Consider the following 23,953-nt stretch of genomic DNA (forward strand, 5'->3'; position numbering starts at 1 on the left):
ACAACAGGAAGCCGCGCATCTTAGACGCACACTATGAAACGAAGAAACACACATTTTCATGTTAGTGCAGGTCAGAGCTTTTGATCATGTTTCGGCCAGCAGAGAACGCTTTGTGGGCTTTCAGTGCACACCACTGAATGTTTCAGGACTTTTTTTTTTTTTTCTCACAACCTGCAGTTCTCTATCCCCTTGTGAGTCGTGGATCCACTTTTTCAGGACACATTTAGACACGCACGTGCAGGATGTTGTTTTTCGCATTAGCATTCGGTTCCTTTCTTCTTCTTAATTTGTTAGAAAGACTTCAGCTGTTTGAAATGAGCACAATCGACACCTAAATTAAAACAGCAGTGGCCTAAATGGAACCCTAGGAGATATCCATGTCTTCATTATGTACTGCTTGAGTACCACATCCTAACTTTCCATTACAGGGGATGAACTCGTACTTTGAAATGGAACGCCTCTCAAATCGGACTACTTGCTCAGCTTGACAAAATATCATTGTTTAACATTAAGTGGCGCTCAACCAAAACATACTTGAGTGACACCTAATACCATTTCTCAGTTTTTGTGTGTTAAATAAAGTCTATCTCCTTGATCTTCTACTAGTTCCGTTTTATAAGGTTTCCATTTTCGGGCTCATTGATTCGAAATTTCTCATTGGCCACCCAAAGTACACATGCTGTGTACGGTAATTATCATTTGTCCCCAAGGCGGAATACATACAGTATCGACTGAAGATGGCTGTGATTAGGGCCTGTGGATCAAGCACAACTTTCTCATTTCCACCATTTTATGTACAAAGTCAAACCTTACGGTACAAGTAATGCTGTTGACTTCTTTGACAGGTGTAGAATTGATTGGAAATGTGATTTTCGAAATTATTGTAGGTTTTTCTTTCCATTTTTTTTTTTTTTTTTTTTTTTGTGAATTCAATCTCTGTAATTGTTTATTGAGCGTTTTCCATCTCAGTTAAATGCCAGCACCGGATTATGATGATTAGCCGAGTAATATATGAATGTCAAGAAAATGTTGGTCGGTAAGGCGCAGTCGTTTGTATGACAGATTCAAAACAATTGACTTGGAAATTGGGGGCACTGCCGTACTGCGTAGGCTCCTATCTCGTGCACCTCATGCTGCATGACCTCCGACATCAATCTCAAAGGCTCCAATAATTAGGAGAGTCGATCACAAAATTAAGTTTGCCGCCAGACTTTGGCTGGAGGATAATAAGTTAAGGTAGGCTCCGTACATACTTTTTTTTTGTTGTTGTCAAGACGAGTGACGCGCATATGATGCAACAGATGCGCCATGTCTAATTAAGTCACAAATTGTATAGTATTGAATGAATTAAGTTCCATGACAATTGACATGACAATTTGCAATTGTAAATTCAAACACCAGAGTTCGCCGTACTTGAATAGTAATTCACTAGAACAGCAATTCCAGGTTTAACCACTAGAGACAACCAAATTTGATTTGAAATATTGAGATATAAGTTTGCTTGCTGACAACTATTTTGATATATGATGTACTGTATAGCCATCCTTTTGCCAACCTATGTATCCAGAAACAGCTTTATCATGATCGATTTAGAAGAGTACCCATGATCATATACCACACAAAAAAACACACCCACACAAACACACACATACCGTATATTGTTGTTATCTCTGAAACTGATGTGGCTTGATCGTGCCTCATTCAACTAGAACTAATGGTAGCTGAAATGTGGAAAAAAACATTTACTCGAATGTGATTTGAATCTTTGTCGGGCGACTAACTCAGACGCCAATTAAGATTATATTGACAGTGTATTCATTAGCATGTCGCTGAATCAGTGGAAATTGGGTGCGAGTGAGAGTGATGGTAGTGATACAGGTGAGACTATTGTTGTTTTTTGTAAATGGGCAATTATATTGGGGAAAAAAAACCTACTTTTTGTCAGATTGGTTGAAACTGTCAGTATAACATGACAGGAATATGTCATTAAAATGATCTGGGATGTGTTTTTCCTCCCTGGCCCCATTTTGGCTTGAATTTGATTTTGGAGAAACCACGACGCCCAAGGAAAAACAAATCAGAGACAGAAGGCATGCAAGGTGACAATCTTTTCTACTGCACCTATGCTGCAAACAACATTTTGCAGGACTGCTACTCAACGGTAACTTTGCTGTTCTCTTCAAGCAATTGCATCTCTTACCGATCTTTAATATAAACAAATATAGAATCTGCATGTTTATTCCCAGTCTTGTTTCAGTCCTCACATTTATCCTCACACTTAAGAAGTTTTGTTTTTTTTCATTTCAACAGAGCCATTCATCATCTCAATACAAGGTCTGCAAATCGGCTTCAATCCCCGATTGTGTCGCACGGTTCTCTGTCGGTTTTCATGAAGATAGCTCGGGGAACTCACTCGGCAACTTTAAAACCAAGCTTAAGATATATGTGATAATCTCCTTGCACATCTTTTCAATCACAGAAATGTTGTAACATAAACATCCCTTATTTTATCTTGGTATCTCACGTTATTTGTATTTTTGCTCATGAGTCCAATTATTCCTTTATGTAAAAGTGTATGTATTGCTCAAAAATAAATTACCGGTAATAAAGGGAGTACTGGTACTTAAACAGCACAATGTAACTCCAAGTGTTCCCTTTATTTTTTGGAGCAGTTTATAGATGCATTTATACTTAATATTCATTCATTTTCCAATCCGTTTTATCCTCACAAGGGTCGCGGGGGGTGCTGGAGCCTATCCCAGCCGTCTTCGGGCAATAGGCGGGGGACACCCTGAACCGGTTGCCAGCCAATCGCAGGGCATACAGAGACAAACAACCATCTGCGCTCACACTCACAACCTAGGGACAATTTGGAGTGTTCAATCAACCTGCCATGCATGTTTTTGGAATGCGGGAGGAAACTGGAGTACCCGGAGAAAACCCACGCAGGCCCGGGGAGAACATGCAAACTCGACACAGGGAGGCCGGAGCTGGAATTGAACCCAGTACCTCTGCACTGTGAGAGGTAACCACTGGACCACCGGGCCGCCTATACTTATATACAGTAGAGAGAGAGAGAGAAAACTTAATGGCTGTTGCATTGTTCCAAGACGTGGTGCAATGTATGCTCTTCATAGTAAGCTTCTCTAAGCAAGACCTGTTTTTCACATACCACGCAGCGACTGACCTGCTCCTACCACTACCGATGAAAGGTGCCGAACTCGATTGAACTGCAGTCGGTGACAGGAAACACATCTTGCTTGGTGGCAATTTTGCAACGCTGCTCCAATGTCAATTGGCACGCCACAGGCAAAAGGAATTTTATACTTCCAAAAACTGCAAAGCTTCAACTGTCATATGCCGCTGGCCTCAGGTCTGACTGAATGAGACCCGAGACGAAACGCGGAAAAAAGGAAGTGAATCACGGCTTCGGGACAAACTGTATGAGCATGAGAGAAGTGACTAACTTTTCCACTGAGAACAACAACATACCTCATGCCTTCTCATCCCATTTTGTATCGGCTGGGAGTCTGGTGGGATATATTGCGGTCTCTGCAAACACATTTCCTGTTTTGTATGAAAAATAACGCAATGAAAATACATTGAATACACTGAATGAGTGTTGCGGATAACACGTGGTCTGCTCTCATATGCTCAGTTCACGATCACACTGTGTTCTGGTGACTTTTTTTGTGACTGACACATGACCAATGCGTGAATGCATGAGAGGCCGCCTCATTCTCATGGTTCTGCATTTTGCAAAGCAGAAGGTTGGACCACTACTGTTTCATTTGGACACCTTGGGCAGAAACCAACTAGCTTGGAACCTAAGCTCAACAACTGGAATTAAAGGGTGACACTCGAAATCAGTTGGGTTTTTTTGTTTTTTTTAAAGCATGACTATTAACTCCGGTCCATTTAAAATAACATCTTCCTTGTTGCTGATTTAAAGAGTAATAGAATTGCCTAAAATATTAATTAAGACTCCATTTGGTGGAAAGCCAAATGAGCAGCAGGAGCAGTCCTGGAGAAAAAAATCGGAAGATAAAATAACTCCTGAGCACCTTTTACGATCCGCTCGTTAAGCTTTTGTGTGCAGCAGTCCAACTCAGCTGACATCTGCTAGATATTTAATATTTCCACAAATGCCATGTGCGACTGCAGGTGACTGGATATGTGGAATACTATCATCTCGGTCTTCATTGACTTAAAGATGTAATACAACCTAATTACAATTGCGTCATTGCAATAAGAGTGAGTATCTTGTTTGGACATAACGCCTCAGTCCAAGATTTTGTTGGAAACATTGTTAAATTTTGCATGATGTTTAAGTCAAGCGACTCAAGATGGTATTTCAGCGTGGTGTCAGAAATCACATCTTCGTGGTCCTCCACTCCCAAAGCAGTGAAGTCAAAAACCACACAAGCCGGCCTTACTTCATTTCACTTTCATTTCTGCATGCAAAGAACCCAAAACAATTTGCAACTTGCATACATCATCATTATCCAATTACATCTTCAACACACACCATTAAAATTCATTAGAAAAGTGTCGAAGCAAAACAGGAACAACAAGTGGGAGGCATAAAAACAATGCAAAATGAATTATTTTAAAAGCTGATGGAGTGCTGTGTCATGTTATAAAGGCATGATTTAAGATGAAATGAGGTCAAAAAGGGAAGAAAAAATATACTGGGGGGGGGGGAGAGACAAATTCAGGACAATTTCAGTACTACGTCAAAGGCACATTATTCAGTAGTGAGTAGCACATTCAATCTCCAGGTTATATGAACTTGCGCACTTGCCGCTTCATATGTACACTTTGTTATAGTTCAGTATTCGCCAAGTGCGTCGCAGTATGTGGGCTCTCTAGTCGTAGGTAAAAAGAAATTCCTGCCCAAGTACAGTAAAGTTCAGTTGTATTTAACTTTTAAGTGCAATACTTTCATTTTAATCTTTAACTGTTTGTTTTCAAACATATGTACCGTATTTTCGGCAATATAAGGCGCTACGGATTATAAGGCGCACCTTCAATGAATGGCCTAATTTAAAAGTGTTTTCATATTAGGCTGCACTGCATTATGAGGCATATAGAATAGAAGATTCTAAAGTTACTGCGGTTGCGTGATGCATCCACTCGATAGAGCTACGCTAAAGCGAATACAATACAGCTTTATTTGCATAGCGCTTTCATAACCGCTGCAGCTGTAACAAAGCGTTTTACAGAAAATTTTAAATACTATGTCCAAGAAATCTGAATATTGATCCATATATAAGGCACATCGGATTACAAAGTGCACTGTCGGCCTTTGAGAAAAATTAATGCATTTAAGTGCGCCTTATCATGCGGAAAATACGGTTATTTGTTTTTATGTACAGTCAAGTACACTTGAATAATTACAGTTCTCTTGTTTCTGTGTTTTTAATATACAAGCACAATGTTAATGTGAAAATTGTATTTAATTGGCTTGCAATAATAATGGTGATGGTGGTACTTGGAGACCTAAAGTAATTGTAAAAAGTTTGAGAAGCACTCTTCCAGTTAATGCAATTGTAACCTTGCAATTTAATCCAAGTACTTCCACGGATTTAAAAGAGAGCCCATTTAAAAGTCACACTGCTTTGTTTTCACTTATTACACAGGTTCAGTGGTAGAGGAGCACAATCTTAAAACTCAATCTCGTATATTAATATTCCCAAATATTATCCCTAATACAGTATACTTCATCTTGGTCACTTACAGATAACCAGAACTGCAGGCATCAAGTCAAGACATGGACACACAACAATACGGAAGAGGATTAGGGCCAATGAAGAAAAAAAAAAAGGTTGGCAAGATTCTCACTTTAATCTCAGAATTCTGACTTTAAAGTGAGAATTCTGATTTTAATCTCAGAATTCTGAGCCAACCTTATTTTTTTTTCCTCATTGGCCCTAATCCTCTTCCGTACAACACTGTGTGGATGTGCAATGGGGGGAAAAAATTGCAAAGGAAAACAATTAAGCATTCCTACAAGTTCACGCAATAAATAGTAATATACAAAAAAATGATTTTCCCTTTATGACCCCGAGATCCTCAGGGTGTTTTCAGATCTCGGCTCAACTGATGAGATGAGCGGCTGAGGCGTTGTGGCGTTGCATATTTGTTGAAATAGTATGAAATTTTGCATGTGCCGCTTGGTGTTGCGAAGTAATACTGTACTTCAAGAGCTCTACGGGTAGAGGGAGAAGTCTCGATTCGTTCAGTGTGTCACTTTATGGTGTTTGTCCCTGAGTGGTGAGAGGAAATCAGTTCTGTTGACTTGATTTGATTTGAGTCTGAGATGAAATTGCTTGCGTGAGTGAGGGTTTTCAATTGAGCATCAGCTGCCAGCTCATTGCTCTTCAGTCAATCTCAGGCATACACATAAACCACTTGGCCATTCGGCCCTGCCTTTTGAGGTGCCTGCCTTGCGCGTTGGAGTCCAGGAGGCCGTCCGTATAGTGACCGTACTGGCTGATGGCGTCTTCCACCCGGGTGATGTACAACCAGCTGATTGCTACGCCAAAGAACTAAGGAGACAAAATGAAGGGACCAGACGGCCACGTCTTAAGTATGTCAACACTTGAAACTTCAAAAGTTTGCCAAAGGGCCTTTTTTATTCCCAGTGCAGCGCAACACATCATCCAGTCAAGTCTTCCCAGAAAAGTGGATGCCATTTTTAAACATGAAATGCTAACCTGAACAAAGCCTAACGGTGAAGTGGATTCTCTAGATAGGAGTTTCATTCGTTCCTTGACCGCACTTGTAACTACAAAACACTCAAATCATCTTTTTCCTTTGAAATGAACAGAAACGCCTACCCAAATATCACAAAACATTGACTGCCGTGTGTTTTGGTAATGAGAAAAATAGCAGTCTACAACATCATACTTAAAACAAACATGAAGTCATGACAAAAATAGAATTATGGGGGCAGAAAAAGAGATATGCTGTATTGGAGAAAATGCTCCTCTCTTGGCTTCTCAGTAGAGCAGGAATATCAGTCATTCATTGCAGAGGATGAAGAATATATGCCTGTGACTACAGTAATATCGTCTTCTTAGGTAACTTTCAGCCAACAGTGGCAATAAACAACTTGATCGTATCTGCAAAACTGTCACTTTAGGTGAAGTGAGTTGAGTCCCTTGTACAGCGCTTGAGTCCCTTGTATCTCACGTTTTCACTTGCACAAGCAAAAATCGTCCAGTCGATAGCTTGAAAAACGCACCTGTAGTGTGAGATCTTACACACGGATGCTAAAAGTGGCGTCATTTGTCCGAGGAAGAATGTCTTTGTGGATATCTGAAATGGCCGTTGCGGAGAATCTGTCGATACCTGACATTTTGTTGGTGACGAAGCAAAACTAAATTACAGATAACTGCAACACATATCCAGTCAAAAGCTCTTAAATGTAAAAAGAACTTGCCATAATCATGGCTGCAAAGTGGACAGATGGCAGAGATGGGATCAAGTCTCCATTCTTAATTTTTAAGTTATTGTGGCTAATTAGGCGAGTCAAGTTAAGTCACGGGTTATCTCACATCCGATATTAGGTCAAGTCGTGAGAGAGAGAAAACAAGTGAGATCACAAAATAATATTATTGGCCAATTTGTCAAACCTGCATGGCGAATTCCTCATCAATGTCGCAAGTGACGTCCAGAGTTTTATATTATACTCATCAAACAGTTTCTCAATTTGACTCAAATCCATGTGGCAATGACTCAAGTTACCATTTATGCATTTTTTGACTGTTATAAAAGGTAAATACTGAAAAAATGTGAAATTTAAATAAAGTGTGCATTTTCCAACTGACCAGTCAAACTGTTGAAATGCAAAAGAGTCAGAAATGAACTTAATGAGCATGAAATGCATTTCACTCAACAGATGTTGGCCAGTGAAACCCACCAAGTCATTGACCCGGTTTACACAGACTGTTGAATATGGAGGCATGTTTGAAATGAATATGCTCCCCAATCCTCCCAAAAAGTTACATTTTCTGCCGGTAGTTTTCCATTTGGAAATGTGGGCTTCTGTGTGAGTTTTACCCGATTGCCACTGCGTAAGCATGGAATGTACACAGAGTAAAATGAAATGAAAATATTGATACGGTGTGGTGTGTGTGTGTGTAGGTGTGTGTACCTGAGGCAGCAGGATCCCGAGCAGCAATCCTGCCATAATCTTGTAGTTGTCCGTGAGCCAAATGAAGAAGGCGTCGGTGCAGCCTCTAATGTGGATGCTGTCTATCAGGTCCAAGCGCTAACGAGGCAGCCACAGCGGAAGAACAACCAAACCGAAGGAAAAGAACATCAGATGAGGAGGACAAACGTGCCGACCATTCGGTACCTTGTTAGTTTTAGCTTTAATTGTCTTAAGTCTCGCGTTCTTGCATTCAAGAGAATTTATCGGCGCACAAATACGAATCCTCTTCATTAAATTTGCCATTTGGTACGGTGTGCCGCCTTTACTGGAAATGATTTTCTTCAGTTTTCTGATTAGGTAATGATCTTGGTTCAAGCGCCACCTGTGACACCGCGGACACACACCGCTTTGGCAAACAATGGGCAGCCTGCAAATACATTTTAATGAGAACAATGCTGCTGTTTTTCACCATGTCGTGATGAGATTTTCACAAAGCTCAGAAATGTTGCAGGTCTGGTTTGACAAAAAAAAAAAAAATTCTTTGCCGCAACGGCCATCTTCAAGCTGCATCCCCTTGTTGGCCCTATGAGCTTGGGAATGAGTTTTAAATACATTAACAAATAAATAAATGCCACCCAGTCAGGTGTGCAGGGAAGTTGCTCCGGTGTGACAGGGTGGCCATGTTCTTCTCATTCCCGGAACTGTCAGGTGCTCAGGGCATTGTGATTAGGGGCGTTGGGATGGTGACATTTTTCTAACATCTCAAAGGCAATAGTCCGAGATCACGAATCAAAACCTCAACTAAAAGAGACACCAAGTGACCAAACCGTTCTCTGGAAACGGGATTGTCAGAAAGAATTTGGGGAGGGCAAAAGATATTGAGCACAGTGGCACGTCTACTAATGAAATTAATTGGCTCTGGAAGAAATTTCTTAACAAGAAAATGTTGTGAGTAGAGATGCGTTTTCCATGTAAATGCCCTAATCCGTTGCAGCCCCCCCAAAATTCAGACATAAATGTCCTATAAAGCATAAAAATATGCAACAAATTAATGTTACAACTGGATTATTGCACAATAAATTAGAGTTGTGCATAACGTAAAAAACAATGAATAGCGTAAAGAATAAAAAAATGTCCATTTAACTTTTAACTGCGTCCATGGGTTTTTTTTGCCCTCTTTAGTCCATGTTCTCTCTCAGAAGTGGTTTTTGCCTGGCGTTTTGTCAAGAACGGATCCAAGGACATTTGCTTTTGTCGGTTTTGACAATCCTTTGAATAGGCAACCATCAGCATAGTGAGCGATCGCCCGACTGGTGAACACTTTTTCCGGGTGATTTGCATTCACGTAAAACTATCGGCACACCTCATGGCCCTAGGGGCGAATGACCAGGACGCTGCAGACACATATCTATCTATCGATGCACATAGACACATATGGTAGAGGTCCCTCTTAGCCAATGGGATGGCAGGAAGATGCTCAGTAATAGCCAATGGCAGAGCAGCTAATAAGTATGTCGCGTTGAGGAAACTCTGAGCTGCGGCCGTCCGCCCATACTGTATTTTTACCTTTCGTATCTTGAAATTTCTTTCGTAACAAAAGGCAATATTTTCCCGTTGAGGTGTTTTGTAATTTGAAAATTTCATATGAAGAGACGTTCGTAAGTATTTCAACGAGAGAGTAAATACAGGTGCATTGCTGCTGTGACACCGGATTGCTAAATGCACTCACTGCATGAATGCACACTGACTTAATGATGTTTGCCTTAAGGTGCCACTTTTAAATGATGCTCAAGCACACTTGCAATATTGCATCTGTCAAGAGAGCAAGTTTTGACATTCATGAGTCTCATTCATCGGCCTTACCTCTTGTTCCAATACTTTGTAGCCGCACAATGTGTTTGCTACTTCAAGTGACTGTTGAGGAGAAAAGGGAAGAAGGTAGAAAATTACAAACATTAAAAATGAATGCGACAAAACCTTGTAAAATAAAAAGAATAAATCGACGATGTCAGCCACAAACATTCAAATCAATATCCCCGAGATGAGCTCCGAGCAATCTGGCCATCTGGCACAGAAGAGGACATGAAGGGCAGAGGGTGAATCTTTTTTTTTTTTTTTTTTTTTGCATCTCGCTTTGACAGCATTTAATCATCGGATTAGCCGCAACACTTAGGATATGATTAGGAGGAGCGCGGATCCGAATAATATTGCATCAAAGAAATTCTTCCATACAAGCAAGGGAAAAAACCGCAAATAAAAGGTGAGAATAAGCATGCACACGTCACATGAAATGTTACAATGTTGGTGGCAATTCAGCCCGGAGATCAAACAGAGTAAATTCTTACCAATGGCACATAATTAGACTGTAATGGATGTTGAAATGATTGTAATGTACGCGGGGCTGAACTTCATAAGCTTTGCTCCCTTCAGCCCCTTTCTCGAGCTTGTATTTTCTCACAGTGGGCAATTTCTCATCTTCTTTTCCTTCTTGTGCTTGTTTGAGAATCAATAATCATCAAGACGATATTTGGTCCAAGTCAAAACGGAGTGATATTTCAAAATAAAAGTAAAATATTCAGAGTATACTTCATACTGAAAAGATTTTGGCGTCACCCGTTCCGTTTTTTTCACTCAGGAAGTCAATTTTACAAGGAGAGTTTTGGAGATGTGCGTGTGTGCTTCGGTTTCTCAACTCAACTGCATTTATAGAGCACTTTCAGACAGCCATCGCTGCACACAAAGTGCTGCACATGGAGCAACTAACATATACAACAGTAAAGCAACAAATCGGTAACAAAGACGGTAGAAAGCACCCAACAGCAAAACCAAGAACAAATCCTAGTCACGCTGAGTCAAATGCCAAAGAATACAAGTGAGTTTTGAGACGGGTTTTAAAGATGGGCAGCGAGGAGGCTTGCCGAATGTTCAGTGGGAGGTCATTCCAGAGAGAGGGACCGGCAACAGAAAAGGCATTTGTGTGTGTGAGACAGTGCACACAATATTCATTGTTGAAAATGACTGGCCTGGGGTCTTAGTACCAGAGGAGTCAGTTTCTGTCATTATCAAGTTGGTGTGTGACATTTACAATAAATCTGCCTGAGCAGAGGTGTGTGTGCGTGTGTGTATGATGTGGCTCTTTGCAGTAACACAGTAAAAAAATTGGCCCGTCTCTGACTGGTTGGCCACCCCTGATCTACACAAATGACTCAGCAGGGTGATGAATTTGCAAACATAACCTTATCAAATGAACATTTCAATTCACTCCGGCATGCCTACACAGAGAGCAGCTGCGCTCCCGCCCCGTGAGTCAACGTGTGCGAGTGCCAGCTTGTAGTAACAGATGGGATGAATTTCCACACGGTGTGTGACTTTCATTTATTACTCTGCACATGATGGTCATTTGTGCTAATTCTCAGAGCCGTGAAAACTGAGTTTTATCGGGAGCAGAAAACAAAAGGAAAGAGGGAGGAGGGTGTGCAAGTAATGGCCTTCGGCGTATCAGAGTAACTTTGGAAATGTTGGAACAAGTAATCCTGTGGAGACAGCGGGCATTGCTAGACGCAAACTTTTACCCCAGAATGTGGAATAAGATGAGTGTGAATACAAGCAAACAACAAACTGTTCCTTTTTTCACTTTAGCTGCGGAAAGTTCTGGTGTTTATAGGAATGTGGTACCAGACATACCATTTGTTGCTTTGCGGGGGCGTTAATTACCGGGTACCCGCGTGTGCGTCCTGCATGGCAAAGGCATACTCACCGTTATGATCCATGAGATGCATTTGAAACATAACTCCACACTATTATGGCCATTACTATAATGATATACACAAAGTGAACCATAGGGTCTGGGATTTGCAGACACATTTTCAGGAAAGATGAAACGATACTCTTTACGGACAGTTGATAGCCTGAAATAAAGCAAGGGTGTCAACGCTCTCGTAATTTTCTCGAGTTCCAGCCTTGGCTTCACTTGAACCAATTCCTTTCCTTGAGTGGTTTTGATTTCCAGTCACTAATACAATGTGACCACCATAACCGTCTGTGATTAGTGTCACTATAAAACAGTCCATGGATTCACAGCAATATATTGACGTGGCCCGGGTTAAGAGCACAATGGAATGAGTTCCTTTGAGACAAAATCTTTTGAACTCAGTGAGGCAGGTGGATGTAAAAATATCCATCCAGCCAAGTACGACGCACAAGCGAGAAGCTCACACGCTGATGTTGAAAAACCTGATTCGGTATAAAGACGGTGGTCTTGGAAAACAACCTCTTGATCATCATCATGACTTTACATTGTTGATAAATTGTCAGTTTTAAAGCATCTGTATGGAAAACTTAGACGGCTATAGCGTAGTTCAATATTTTATATAAAACGATCAACTACTAAAAACCGACCCCTCAGGAAGAAAAATACATCTTAAAATGTAAACATTTAAAAGTGAGCGAAAGAGCTTAATTTAGAGAGGTTTACCATCAACTTGTGCTAATCCTTTTTTTTTTTTACTCACAGGTTGTTACCAATCACAGGAGGGCTAGTTCCCTATTCGACAAAAATCACAGATTCATTTATTGAACTTCTGGAGAGAGCATTAACACAACTGGCAAAAAAAAAAACCCAATGGTGACATTTGTGCAGTTTTTGCACATTGTGATGTAACATGTTTGTGCCATGTTGTTCAAAATCAACAAAAATGCCACTCACCTTAGTGATGCAGCAGGTATAAGGCACTCCACAGGACAGTGGACCCCGTGCAGAACAGTTATGGTACATGTTGACCGACCAGTCTTGAAACCCTTGCCCACCGCAACATTTAAACTTTTGAGACAAAAAACAGATGACAGAAAAAGTTCACGACTAAAAAGAATCAGAAAGGAAAAAATTGAGAAGACAAATTATCAACAGAACTCCTCAGATGCACTTGGCAGCATGCCAGAAAGGAGACAATGAAGACAATTTGCATGCCATTATAGACCCTGAGTTTATCCCTCTATGGCACTGAGAAGACCCAGCATCCAAGTGGTTATCATGCTGGGAGGGAAGTCGAAATCAACAGGACAACATCAATCAGAACATTTCCTGTTGAGAACAGACACGCGGATTTAAAAAAAAAATCACCTAATGGTTTTAATAAAACCATTAGGTGAAAACCGTAAAACCGTTTATACACTACACTTATTGCAAGTTATGTTTTTTGCAAGTTAGTAAATGACTTGGATATACAATCAAACTCATGATAAAAATAAAAGAAAAGCTGAACCTACTACACAGTGCTACACAGATAATTTCCTCAAATAGTGACACCCAGAGATTGTTGATCAACTCAACTGCAGCGAGGAGCAGATATTTAAAGATTGAAACTAAACATATCTTGTAAATTTGACAGACCATAGAGAGTTGTAAACAAGCCTGCCAAATTTGAATTGTTCAAAAAAAAGTACATAAAACGAGTCTTCAAAATCCAGAAAAATAAATCTGTTTTCTCCTTTCCCAAATCTTTTATATGCCTACAAATACCAACATGTTTAAACCGCAAGTACATATCTGCTTGAAGTCTACGGTGACTGGAATAAATCCTACCAGTGTTGAGTCAGTTTGTAGGGGAAGTTAACGGTTTATTAAACACAGAGGAAGGTTTTTGTATTAAGGTATCCTGAATGACACAAAAAACTAAGAAATCTTTTCAGACTGACAACTTCTTCACTTGGTCATAACTGGTGTTGGTCAGGAGAAATGCAAAAAAATTAAATTAAATTTTTTAAAAAACGCTTATCAAGACCTGGCAGTTACAGTTTGTGCCGGGAGAAAAAGCAGAATTCGATGGACAGAGAAAATGAAATATACAGAGTCAATTCTAGTTTGGTTGAGACAACATAAGAGAGCAGCCAAATTCAATCGCAGCAGTTGTTTTGATGAGGTCGCCCGCCATGCGAATATTGTCCTAATGGGAACAACTGAGAACAAACTCGGCAAATTGAATCAAGCAACAATTGAGACACCCGCTGACTTTTTGAACAGAGCAACTTGGCAGCACGATACAAGCGCTGCTTTGCTGGCCACATACCAGATAAATATTTTATCAGAAGCGGGGAAAGTGAGCCGAATAGGATGTAGGAAAAGAACAAATGAGACGTGTCACAGAGACAACATCGTTCTTAAAGGATGGGCGAAAAAGAAAGGAATAAAGTCTCATTCAGTGAGTCTGTTCTTTGCCAAGCACTGTGATCAGTACGCAGACATGATGCAAATGTGCCATCAAGTTATTCTCTCAACTCATCGCTCCTCACAACACTGCTTTATTTTTATTTTTTTGCCCCCAGGAGCAGTGGGACCCATAGCGGTTCTGGTGCACTTACTGTCTATCACAACAAAAAAACAACAACAAAGAAACTAAACATGACACAACAATGCAATAAAATACTATAGCTTTGCTTTGAATGACGATGGTGAGAAGATTGATGTCCATCAGTTTGAGGGGAATGTAGTGACACATAAAATCAGAGTGGGATATCCGTCTCTTAAAACCAACATCAACACAACCAAGGCTGAAGTCTCTGAAGAATGATTGGACAGAGTAAGACTCTTGCGCATTGTTTCATTCACAGCTGGATTACTCTAGATATCCTTTCCTGGGAGATAATCCTCAAGCATGCCTCTGCACAAGGAATACATTATTTACGAAGCACGCTAGCAGCCCACCGGCCTGACAGACTGACTGATGACTGGCTCTACACTAGCAGACTAACGATTAACTTTGCCCTAATTGCCCACCCGGCAACATGTTCGGCGGGAAATTCAAGTCATTAAGTTGATTGATGACTAAAATACAATCAAAGAAAGCAATAACCCGTTGTTGCTGCCATTTTAACAAATTGTATATTTGACCCAAAGCCACTTTATTGCCTTCTCTGCAGCTTCGCTCGCGGATTGAATAGCCCCCTTCTTGCAAGTTCTCCCCGTGCCAGCGTGGGTTTTCTCCGGGCACTCCGGTTTCCTCCCGCATTCCAAAAATAAGCATGGCAGGTAAATGGAACACTCTAAATCGTCTCTAGGTGCGATTGTGAGCATGGATGGTTGTATGTCTATGTGTGCCCTGCGATTGGCTGGCACCCAGTTCAGGGTGTACCCCGCCTACCCCCCGAAGACAGCTGGAATAGGCTCCAGCACACCCGCGACACTCCTAAGGATAAGCAGCTCATATAATGGAAGGATGGATGAAAATAGTTCCAGAGATACCGCTACAGATGGACTTCTGAAATTTAATAAATCAGACACTGAAGGCACAGCACTCTGTTTTATGTCTTTTTGTTTTATTCCAAAAATGCTTTGCGCTGGTTAGAACATAATTTGGGTGAGAAAAAAAAAGATCCAGACAGCTCTTAAAATCGTTCTAATTTTGAGACCCTATTTACAAGTCAATCTGTGATGTGCAAATACGGTCTGTGCATGGGGATATAGTGCAAAGGAACCACTAAAACGGGTTCACAAATGAAGAATTATTCCCTTTTTTTCTGTGCATATGAAGGTTCATGTTCCTCACAATGTTCCGATTTGAAAGATGTTGGTGACAGACAAATCAGTGTGTGCACATTTTAATGAGATGGTAATGGTCAAGTTCTTGGAGGAGGATATTCTTAGTGAGGGTTTACTGACGCAGAAGAAATACAAAGTGGATTGTGATCAAACCATGCAGCTGGAAAGGCCAATGATTGCACGCTGTAACACCTTATCCATAAAGTCACAAGGAAGTACACGGACAAAAATAGAAATAATCAAGTTCCACAGAATTGGAGTCCCAGCAGTGCAGCCGCTCTAATGTATCCAAACAATGTATCAGTTGAAGTGACGAATGGATTCTTCCCACGCACAATGAGGCTGACGAATCAAGTACTCAGCAGCGCATGTGCCTGAACCAGCAAAAAAAAGGCAGAGTGACTGTTCACATCCTCCTTTTATTTTGGCGGTACAACAGTACTCCCATTTCATACAGCACAAATGCTATATGAACTGAATACTTTACCATGATGGGGAAGATTAGACTAAGGTGCATCGTAAATTGAATGAGCGGACTATTATATTGATGGGTGAGTGATACATTGAAAATGGAATAAAATATTACGGATTAATAAAACATAGGGCGGCATGGTGGTCGACTGGTTAGCACATCAGTGTCACAGTGCAGCAGTGTCGTTTTCGTCAACATGAAGATGACAAAATCATCTCGTTAACGACCCTTTTTGATAATGAGAAATGTTTTGGTTCTCGGCTTATTTTGGAGTAATGAGCATTGATTGCACTGTTATCACTTTAACTCATTCACTCCCAAAGACGTTTTTAAACGTCTTTTCAGACTTGGTCCAGAATTGGCTGGTACTGAATGAGTTAACTGTCTGCAATGCAAAATCCTTAGTAGGTCTGAAAGTCTTTGTTATTGGGTGGACACATGTTTATTTGAAACTAAAACTGACTAAAACCTTTTTGAGTTTGCGTAAACTAAAACCATCACGAATAGGAATGACGAAAACGTGACTAAAACCTGAACAAGCATTTTTGCTCAAAAGACGAAGACTTAGACTACATTTAAATTGGCTACCAAAAACAACACTGCAGTGCAGAGTTCGTGGGTTCGAATCCGGCCCCGGTGTTCCTGTTTGGAGTTTGAATGTACTCTCCCGTGCCTATGTGGGTTTTCTCCGGTCACTCTTTCTTCCCACATTCCAAAAACATGCATTGGGAAGTTGATTGAACGCTCTAAATTATCCCTAAATGTGATTGTCAGTGCAAATGGTTGTTTGTCTCGATATGTGCCCTGCGATTGGCTGGCAAACCGTCCAGAGTGTAACCTGCCAGCTGCCCGAATACGGTCGGGATCGGCTCGGCGCGCCCACGACTTTTATGAGGGTAAGTAGATTAGGTGACGGGATGGTTAGATTAATATATAATGGTAGTTTAATATGGGATTGTTACACAAGATGTATGCAAATTGGAATATTGTGTATAGTACTGTATTGTATTTAATTTTCTGTATTGATATCAATATACGTAAAGACTGGATTATCCTCATAATGAAATAAATATACGGAGATCGGAGCAGCTAAGTATATACTTCCTCCTACTTTTTGAACATATGACCTACACTGTTGCATTGATCATTTCAATTTCTCTTTTGCTGTGATTTTATCCAGCCATTATCTGAGCCGCTTATCCTCATGAGGTTCGCGGGCGTGTTGGAGCATCCAGATTGTGAAGTTTATTTCTTTAATTTATTCAGAAAGGATCTAACCACCTTCTGTATGCAGTCTGAGAATTGGATACAGAGTTGGAGCGCCTTCACTGTACGTAACATTCAATCGCGCTGTGCAACCAGAAGACATTTTTACTAGCACACGTTGAAAAAACAGGAGCATTTGCGAGCGCAGTGGTCGCGCTTTCCAGCCCCGAGAGTGAAGCCGCAATAACTGAACTGCAATGTGGCGAAGGAACACTGTACTTCAAATTGTAATAAAATGGATTACAACACCAAGGTTTCAACCTTTCCTGTGTGTTTTTGACACATATGATAATTATGCTTTTAATTTTGAAACACACCGTCTGGGTCTTTTGACAGTAAATGTCACATTTCCATTGGAATACAGAAAACGAATAGAGGGAAAGGTCAGCTTGAAATAAATATTCACTGGGTGTGACAGCAACTGTCACCCAGGACCCCACTTAAGGCACACTTCCCAAAGCGATGGAACGCCACTGCACACTTGCGCAGTATGCGGGGTTCTGCCATAAGATCTCATGAGTGGCTGAATCTCGGTCACTGGTTTTGCAGGTGCAGAATGTGGTGACGAGACAAATGCACAGAAGCGTTCAGACATGCGAAAAATAAATTTCTGGGTTTTTAGAGAGCGAGACACATGATGCTGGCCAAATTATAAAAGTACAGCACACATATATTGTGTTTTATAACAATACTTTACTATTTTTGCGAGTTCATATTTACCCGTGGATAAAATAGCAAAACCTGTGGTAAAAAGTCACATCAGTGGTGTTCTTATTTTTGATATTTTCCGAGACTTTGCACAGGCATAATTCGGCATAAATGCGTGTTGACATCGCTGCGGGATGGAACGCAGCAAGCAAATGTGCTCCCCTCATTCCCATTAAAATCGCTGATGAAAAAAGATTGGTTTGTCTTTCTTGCAATTTGTATTTCCATCTTGTAATGTGTTTATGTGTTCAACAATCAATTCAGGGCGGAGGAAGCGCACACATGCTTGACATTACTGAAGCAGGAACTGACTCGCCAGGGTCCAAGTCCAATACAAACTATTATTTTGGTAGTCCACTAATCACAAACAGTAGTCGCGACTAGTCGACTAATCACATTATATGTAAATCGCGGCAAATCATCACTAATATTATGAAACTATCTACTAGTACAAAAACAAATACTTTGTTTGTTCTTGTTTTATTTACGACAATTGCACATTATTTGAGAACAGATTATGTCATTTTCAACATTATTTTTCAGTGGATTATTTTGTAGTCTGCCTAATCTCAATGCATGAGGAGTTGTCGCCGGCAGATTATTCATCTGAATATGATTGATAAAAGCTGGTCATAAAATGTGCTTCGGGCCTACGGCTGCATGTGAACTTGCAACATTCAAAGTCTACCCAACCAAACACCGGTTTGTTTTTTAAAACTCACTGCTGAGCAGGATTGTTGATGGTGGTTTAGTGTAACTTGTGCTTTCAACACGTTTTTCTTTTGATGCACAAGAAAATGTAACTGTACCTTGGTCTGAACGAAGTCCATGATGTTTTTGAAGTCCAAGTCATCGTAGTAGTTAACTATGCCTCTTCGTATGTTCTTGTTTAATATATCCACTGTCTGGACCACAAGGCAGAGAAGAAATCAAACTCTTTGGATGTGTACATTGGGTCGCGGTATTCGCGTCATGTTTCAATCATTGTCCAAATTAATGCCAGAGAGGTAAATTTGTCTGGGTACAGCATGTCCTGGTCTGCCAAGGTGACTGACCCAATCAAGTAGAAATGGCAATGTGACAGTTTGACGGCCCACATCTGCCAGTTGCAATCTGGCGGGGCAGGGTCACATCGGGCTCATGTGTCCAAGCATCCAGAAAGAGACAAAAAAAAAGTTCTGTTTGGAAGATTCTTCACATGGTGCTTTTCATTTTATGTTTCCATTAAAAACAGACTAACATTTATTTATGATACATGAGTAAGCCTTGTCACAAGTGTGTGAGCGTGCACGCAATTTGTGTTCACTGGACAGTTTGAGCAAATACTGCTTGAATTAAGCTTCACATTTGCGTGGGTAACATCACTAATTAGTAATTGTATTTAACTGGCATGACAGTGAATCTTATGTGTGATGCAGTTAACCAGAGAAAGATCCTGCCATTTGAAATCAGAGTAAAAATTATTAAAACAAATTGAATGAAACAATTGCCTTTTTTCTCTGTACTTACCTGGTTACGGAACACTAGCGCCAAAATTCCTCCCAGCAACTCCAGGATGAGGCACACCACCAGTGTGTACATGAACTGTTTTGAATAAAACACCAATCATTTAGACATCGAGTACCCCTTTTCTCATGTTGCACTGGTTCTAACTTTGAAAAGGTAATCAAAAACCACAGCGTATATTGGATTTACCAGAGCTCTAACACGCCATGTCTTTATTATCGACACCTAAACCAGTGTTTTAACTGCTGACATTTTGAAGAACACAAGAAGAAAAAAAAAATACCCGTACGATCGAAGAGCTAAGCATACCACTTACCACCTTGAGCAGAACGAGATTATCCCTGAGCGATGCCAAGACGCCAATGAGCGAAACGATGAACATGACAATTCCCAGGAGGATGAGGATCAGAGCAGGGGCCAGAAACAGCCCCTCCAGAGTCTTGTAGCGCTGCCTCTCCACTTCAGCATATATACCTATCGCCAGGATCATGCTGCCTATCAGCTGAAAACACAAAACCGTCTTTAATTAGCTTAATATCTGGAATGTGATGTAAATATGTTCGTAGTTTGACTTTCTTCACTGTGTATGTCAGTGTGCCACCCAGTCATCAAATTTGAAATCACAAAGCCAAGGTTGTCTGAAAGCATTTCAAAGACACACACTAATGGGTTTGTTTTTGTTTTTTGCATATACTGTATCGGCATACAGATGCAGAATGTGGAAGACATTTTGTCATGAAGTGTATAACAAAACAAGGCTGCGGCACATTGTGAGGTGAAATATTAACACAAGGGTTGGAAGCTTTGCGTTGGTCGGCACTTCCTGAAGGAAGTGACAAGATGACCTCAAGTGCTCATTACGGTGTGCTACATCCCACTGAGATAAACCGCACTCCACAGAGACCAAGTGCGGCGGGAACATGAAGGCGCAACACAACAGCCGCCATTAATCTGTTTCGCCTCTCTCATCCGGAAAGCATTCATTCGCCATAATATACGCATTACTGCAGCAGCAGCAGCAGCACCACCCTCCACCTCCTCCTTCAAAAGTATCTCACAAGAGCACAGAACATTAAGTGTCAATCAGCCATCTGTTTCAACAAAAATAGCCCGTTAGGATGTCTGTGAAAGAATAAAGCTGCAGGCTTTGGCACAAAACATTTTTCTTTGTGTGAAAATGAAGCCATGAAGCTCCTTTGTGTTTGGAATTCATCTCAAGGGAAATAATTTTTGAGGGTCTTTAGTTGAGCAGTTCAGTGTCTGTCTTGGGAACTTTCCTCTTCCAGAACACAGTTACTTAAAAAGACTACTTAGAAGTAAGTGTCTGATAGATTAACACCAGACTAAACTGAGGTCGTATCGATTCATGGAATGTAAATGCTGTTATCCAAGAGAACAGAAGACAAATATTGTGACCCCTGGTCCCTGATGCTGCCTCCTGTTCTATCAGATATGTTCTCAGCAGCGACACCAAGAGAAGGTAAATACTGCGAGATTGCTTAAATGTTCATGATTAGGAAAGGAATGCAGGAATTAATGTTTATTGTGAACATTAGGTAAAAACAATTAAAACAACCATGTAAATAACAATAACAATAAAGTAACAAAAATAAACAAAGGTAGCAAAAGCACACCGAACAAAAATTTGCAGACACAAAGAAGAACTTCACAAATGCTTTAGTTGACTCAGTAGGGTGCAACATTAATCGTTTTTTGCAAAGAAAAAAAATATATATAGTACTTGTATGATATTTTCTGTCAACGCGTGTTACTGCACCATTTGTGTTCAAATATTCATTACCTAAAGCCTTAAGAGACTGCTCCATCGATGTATATGTTCCATACATGTTTACATGAACCCGCCTACGGCGTTTCCTCTAATGCGTTAGTATTAAGATAGCAACTTTAAGACAGTTACTGTGTGTTGCTGTTATTTTAGATACAATTCTCTTTGCTGTCACTTTGACAGTAAACTTCCACTGGGAATCAATTTAAAAAAAAATATTGTTCATGATCTGACCAACGGCTACTTGCCGACAAGTGAGTCATATTTTATCATGTTTGCGCTCGCACGTCAAAGCAAAAAAAAAAAAAAAAAAAAAAAAAAAAACTAATAATCATAATTGCTGAACAACGGTTTGGATCTCGAAAAACACGTAAGTCGGGTTATTCTTACCGCAGGGCGCCACTGTACAATGTTATTTATGCTACAAATATTATTATTGTCAGAATCTTAAGTATATACAGTACAGTTGACAGGACTGCAAACTACAGGGTATTTGGAAGGTTACGGTGCACTTTTATTTTTATTAAATGGTAAATTAACATAGAATACAGTCAGTATTTGGGTATTATAGAATGAAAAATCCCTGATCGTAAAAATATAGGTGCACAGTGACCTTTCAAACACTGTGAAACCTGAATGACTGTCAATCAATCCTGAAGTCTTTGTCAACACATGTATACTGTAAATATAAGCACGTCTGAAAATAAAACAAATGCATTGGTTTACGTCAAAGCAGGTTGATATTAAAATAGTCGGCGAATATGATGTAAAAAGTAAAAACAAGAAATATCTACTTGTGTTTACACTGAACTGAATGAAGGTGATAGCAGTTAAGTCAAGGTGTAGTAGAGGGTGTGGCCATTTTGTTGCGGGGATAATGTTGGAGAGTCGTTCGCTGCTTGACTACTATTGGTTCGAGGGGTAGACAATCGTTTTTGAAACACTTTTGTCATCTGTGGTAAACTTTTCTTTTGAAACGGCAACGCAGCGTCACGCCGACTCTCGCGTAAACAGTAGCTGGGAAGTTTGGGGGATGAAAGCAACACGCGTCCATTCAGTGACAAAAAATATATATATACTTACCCACCAAGCGATGGCATAAGAAAAGAGGATAAATTTGAGCACCAAGTAGGAGAATCTGTGACAATAGCGGGGTTCGTCATTGTTCGACATCGTGGTAGCTCCTTGCAGGCTCTCGCTGCCGTGCCTTGTTGAGATCCGCTCACTTCCGCCTTGTCGTCTTTGTGCACACCTGCGAGCGGGTGCACGCTCTTCAACGCGGGGGCGTAGCAAAGTTCGGTCACGTTAAAAAAAACGAACTTTACACACTCGTTTTTAATTTTCTTTCCCCTTATCCGGTTCTTCAACGTGCTCCTCTCAATGCTTTGACACGAATAAGGAAATCAATATATGTAACCGGGATAAAACAAGAGGCGATAGGTCAAAAGATACAAAAGTGGTCATAAGCATGTCAGTACACAAGAAAGTACAATGGACTGTAGAACCAAAACACGTACTTGGTTGAGTATACTGAACCCAAATACAAAGGACAACATAACCAAAAGAAAAATATTTAAAGTGTTTCACATTCAGTTTGGATACAATTGTGACACATTACGTGCGTAGGAATCTTCTCACGTTGAGGTGACAGTTCCTGTTCTCAAGGCCCTATCTGACAATACATTTATCAGCATGTAAAAAGTACTGCTCATATTGTGTGCACAAAAACAATCACAGAGGGAAAAGAACGGTGAAGCTGAGGTCAGCAGTCCTAAAGTCAATGCATTCCTTCTTTGTGCAAACACAGCCGAGATCATACAGCGGATAGTACAGAAAAAAGATTAGAGTAAAAGATTCATGGTTAGAATCACGGACACCAGGTGGTCAAAGTGACAACACCAAAAACCAGAGCAACTTGTAGTAATGCGTCATATGTGTATGACTGGCATCACCAAAAATATTTTGGTTTTTTGTGTTACCTTCTTGCTGCTAAGCCCAAAAGAAAAAGAGGTACTTATGTCTTTTCAAACTGTTTTTTTTCTGTCTGTGTGTGTGTGTGTGTGTGTATATATATATATATATATATATATATATATATATATATATATAAATTAATGTTGTGTTTTGTAATGTAATGTAATGTTTTTTCCTCTGGCAAGTTTAAATTAAAATCATGCCTTTACTTTCCAAATAATTTGCAAACAAGCAAAGTCAGCAAAGGCTTCATCAGCACATGGGCCTTTTTCATTATTTTGTTGACATTTCAGACCCAATTTTTCTGAGCAAATATAAATATGAAAACACAGAAGCCTCCCACAATGCTAGACAGGCATTAACTGCAAACGGATTTAGGTCCAAGCATCGCTGCCTTAAGCTTTACTTTATTGTCTTTGTCATTGTTTTTTAATCCATTACTTTACTTTAGTATTTTGTGGGGTATGTTTAGGAGGACATGTTTAAGAGGAAAAAAGAGAAAATCTGTGTATATCGTTGTTGTAAATCTGGGCATGTATGGACATT

The 23,953-nt window shown here is 40.3% G+C and overlaps 1 protein-coding gene across 1 annotated transcript; it reads right to left on the bottom strand.

Moving 5' to 3' along the window:
- Nucleotides 1-4,431: 4,431 nt before the first annotated feature.
- Nucleotides 4,432-22,683, bottom strand: tspan15 (tetraspanin 15). The gene is made up of 8 exons (XM_086107449.1): nucleotides 22,517-22,683; nucleotides 19,964-20,149; nucleotides 19,651-19,725; nucleotides 18,951-19,046; nucleotides 12,867-12,980; nucleotides 10,025-10,075; nucleotides 8,162-8,278; nucleotides 4,432-6,551 (listed from the first exon to the last, which is right to left on the bottom strand). Exons 1-8 carry the CDS (start codon nucleotides 22,604-22,606, stop codon nucleotides 6,384-6,386), a joined length of 897 nt encoding a protein of 298 aa, XP_085963575.1. The 5' UTR covers nucleotides 22,607-22,683; the 3' UTR covers nucleotides 4,432-6,383.
- Nucleotides 22,684-23,953: the final 1,270 nt, after the last annotated feature.

The sequence above is a fragment of the Hippocampus guttulatus genome, chromosome 3 (genome assembly GCF_054856545.1).
Source record: "Hippocampus guttulatus isolate MCC_2025c chromosome 3, RoL_Hgut_1.0, whole genome shotgun sequence".
NCBI classification, from domain to species: domain Eukaryota; kingdom Metazoa; phylum Chordata; class Actinopteri; order Syngnathiformes; family Syngnathidae; genus Hippocampus; species Hippocampus guttulatus.

Excerpts from the sequence above, each read along its gene's own strand:
- tspan15 (XM_086107449.1), bottom strand. The coding sequence starts at position 22,606 with ATGTCGAACAATGACGAACCCCGCTATTGTCACAGATTCTCCTACTTG. Across the intron at positions 19,047-19,650 it reads CGCTAGTGTTCCGTAACCAG|ACAGTGGATATATTAAACAA; the intron begins GTAAGTACAGAG and ends CTTGTGGTCCAG. Across the intron at positions 6,552-8,161 it reads TCGGGATCCTGCTGCCTCAG|TTCTTTGGCGTAGCAATCAG; the intron begins GTACACACACCT and ends TTGTCTCCTTAG.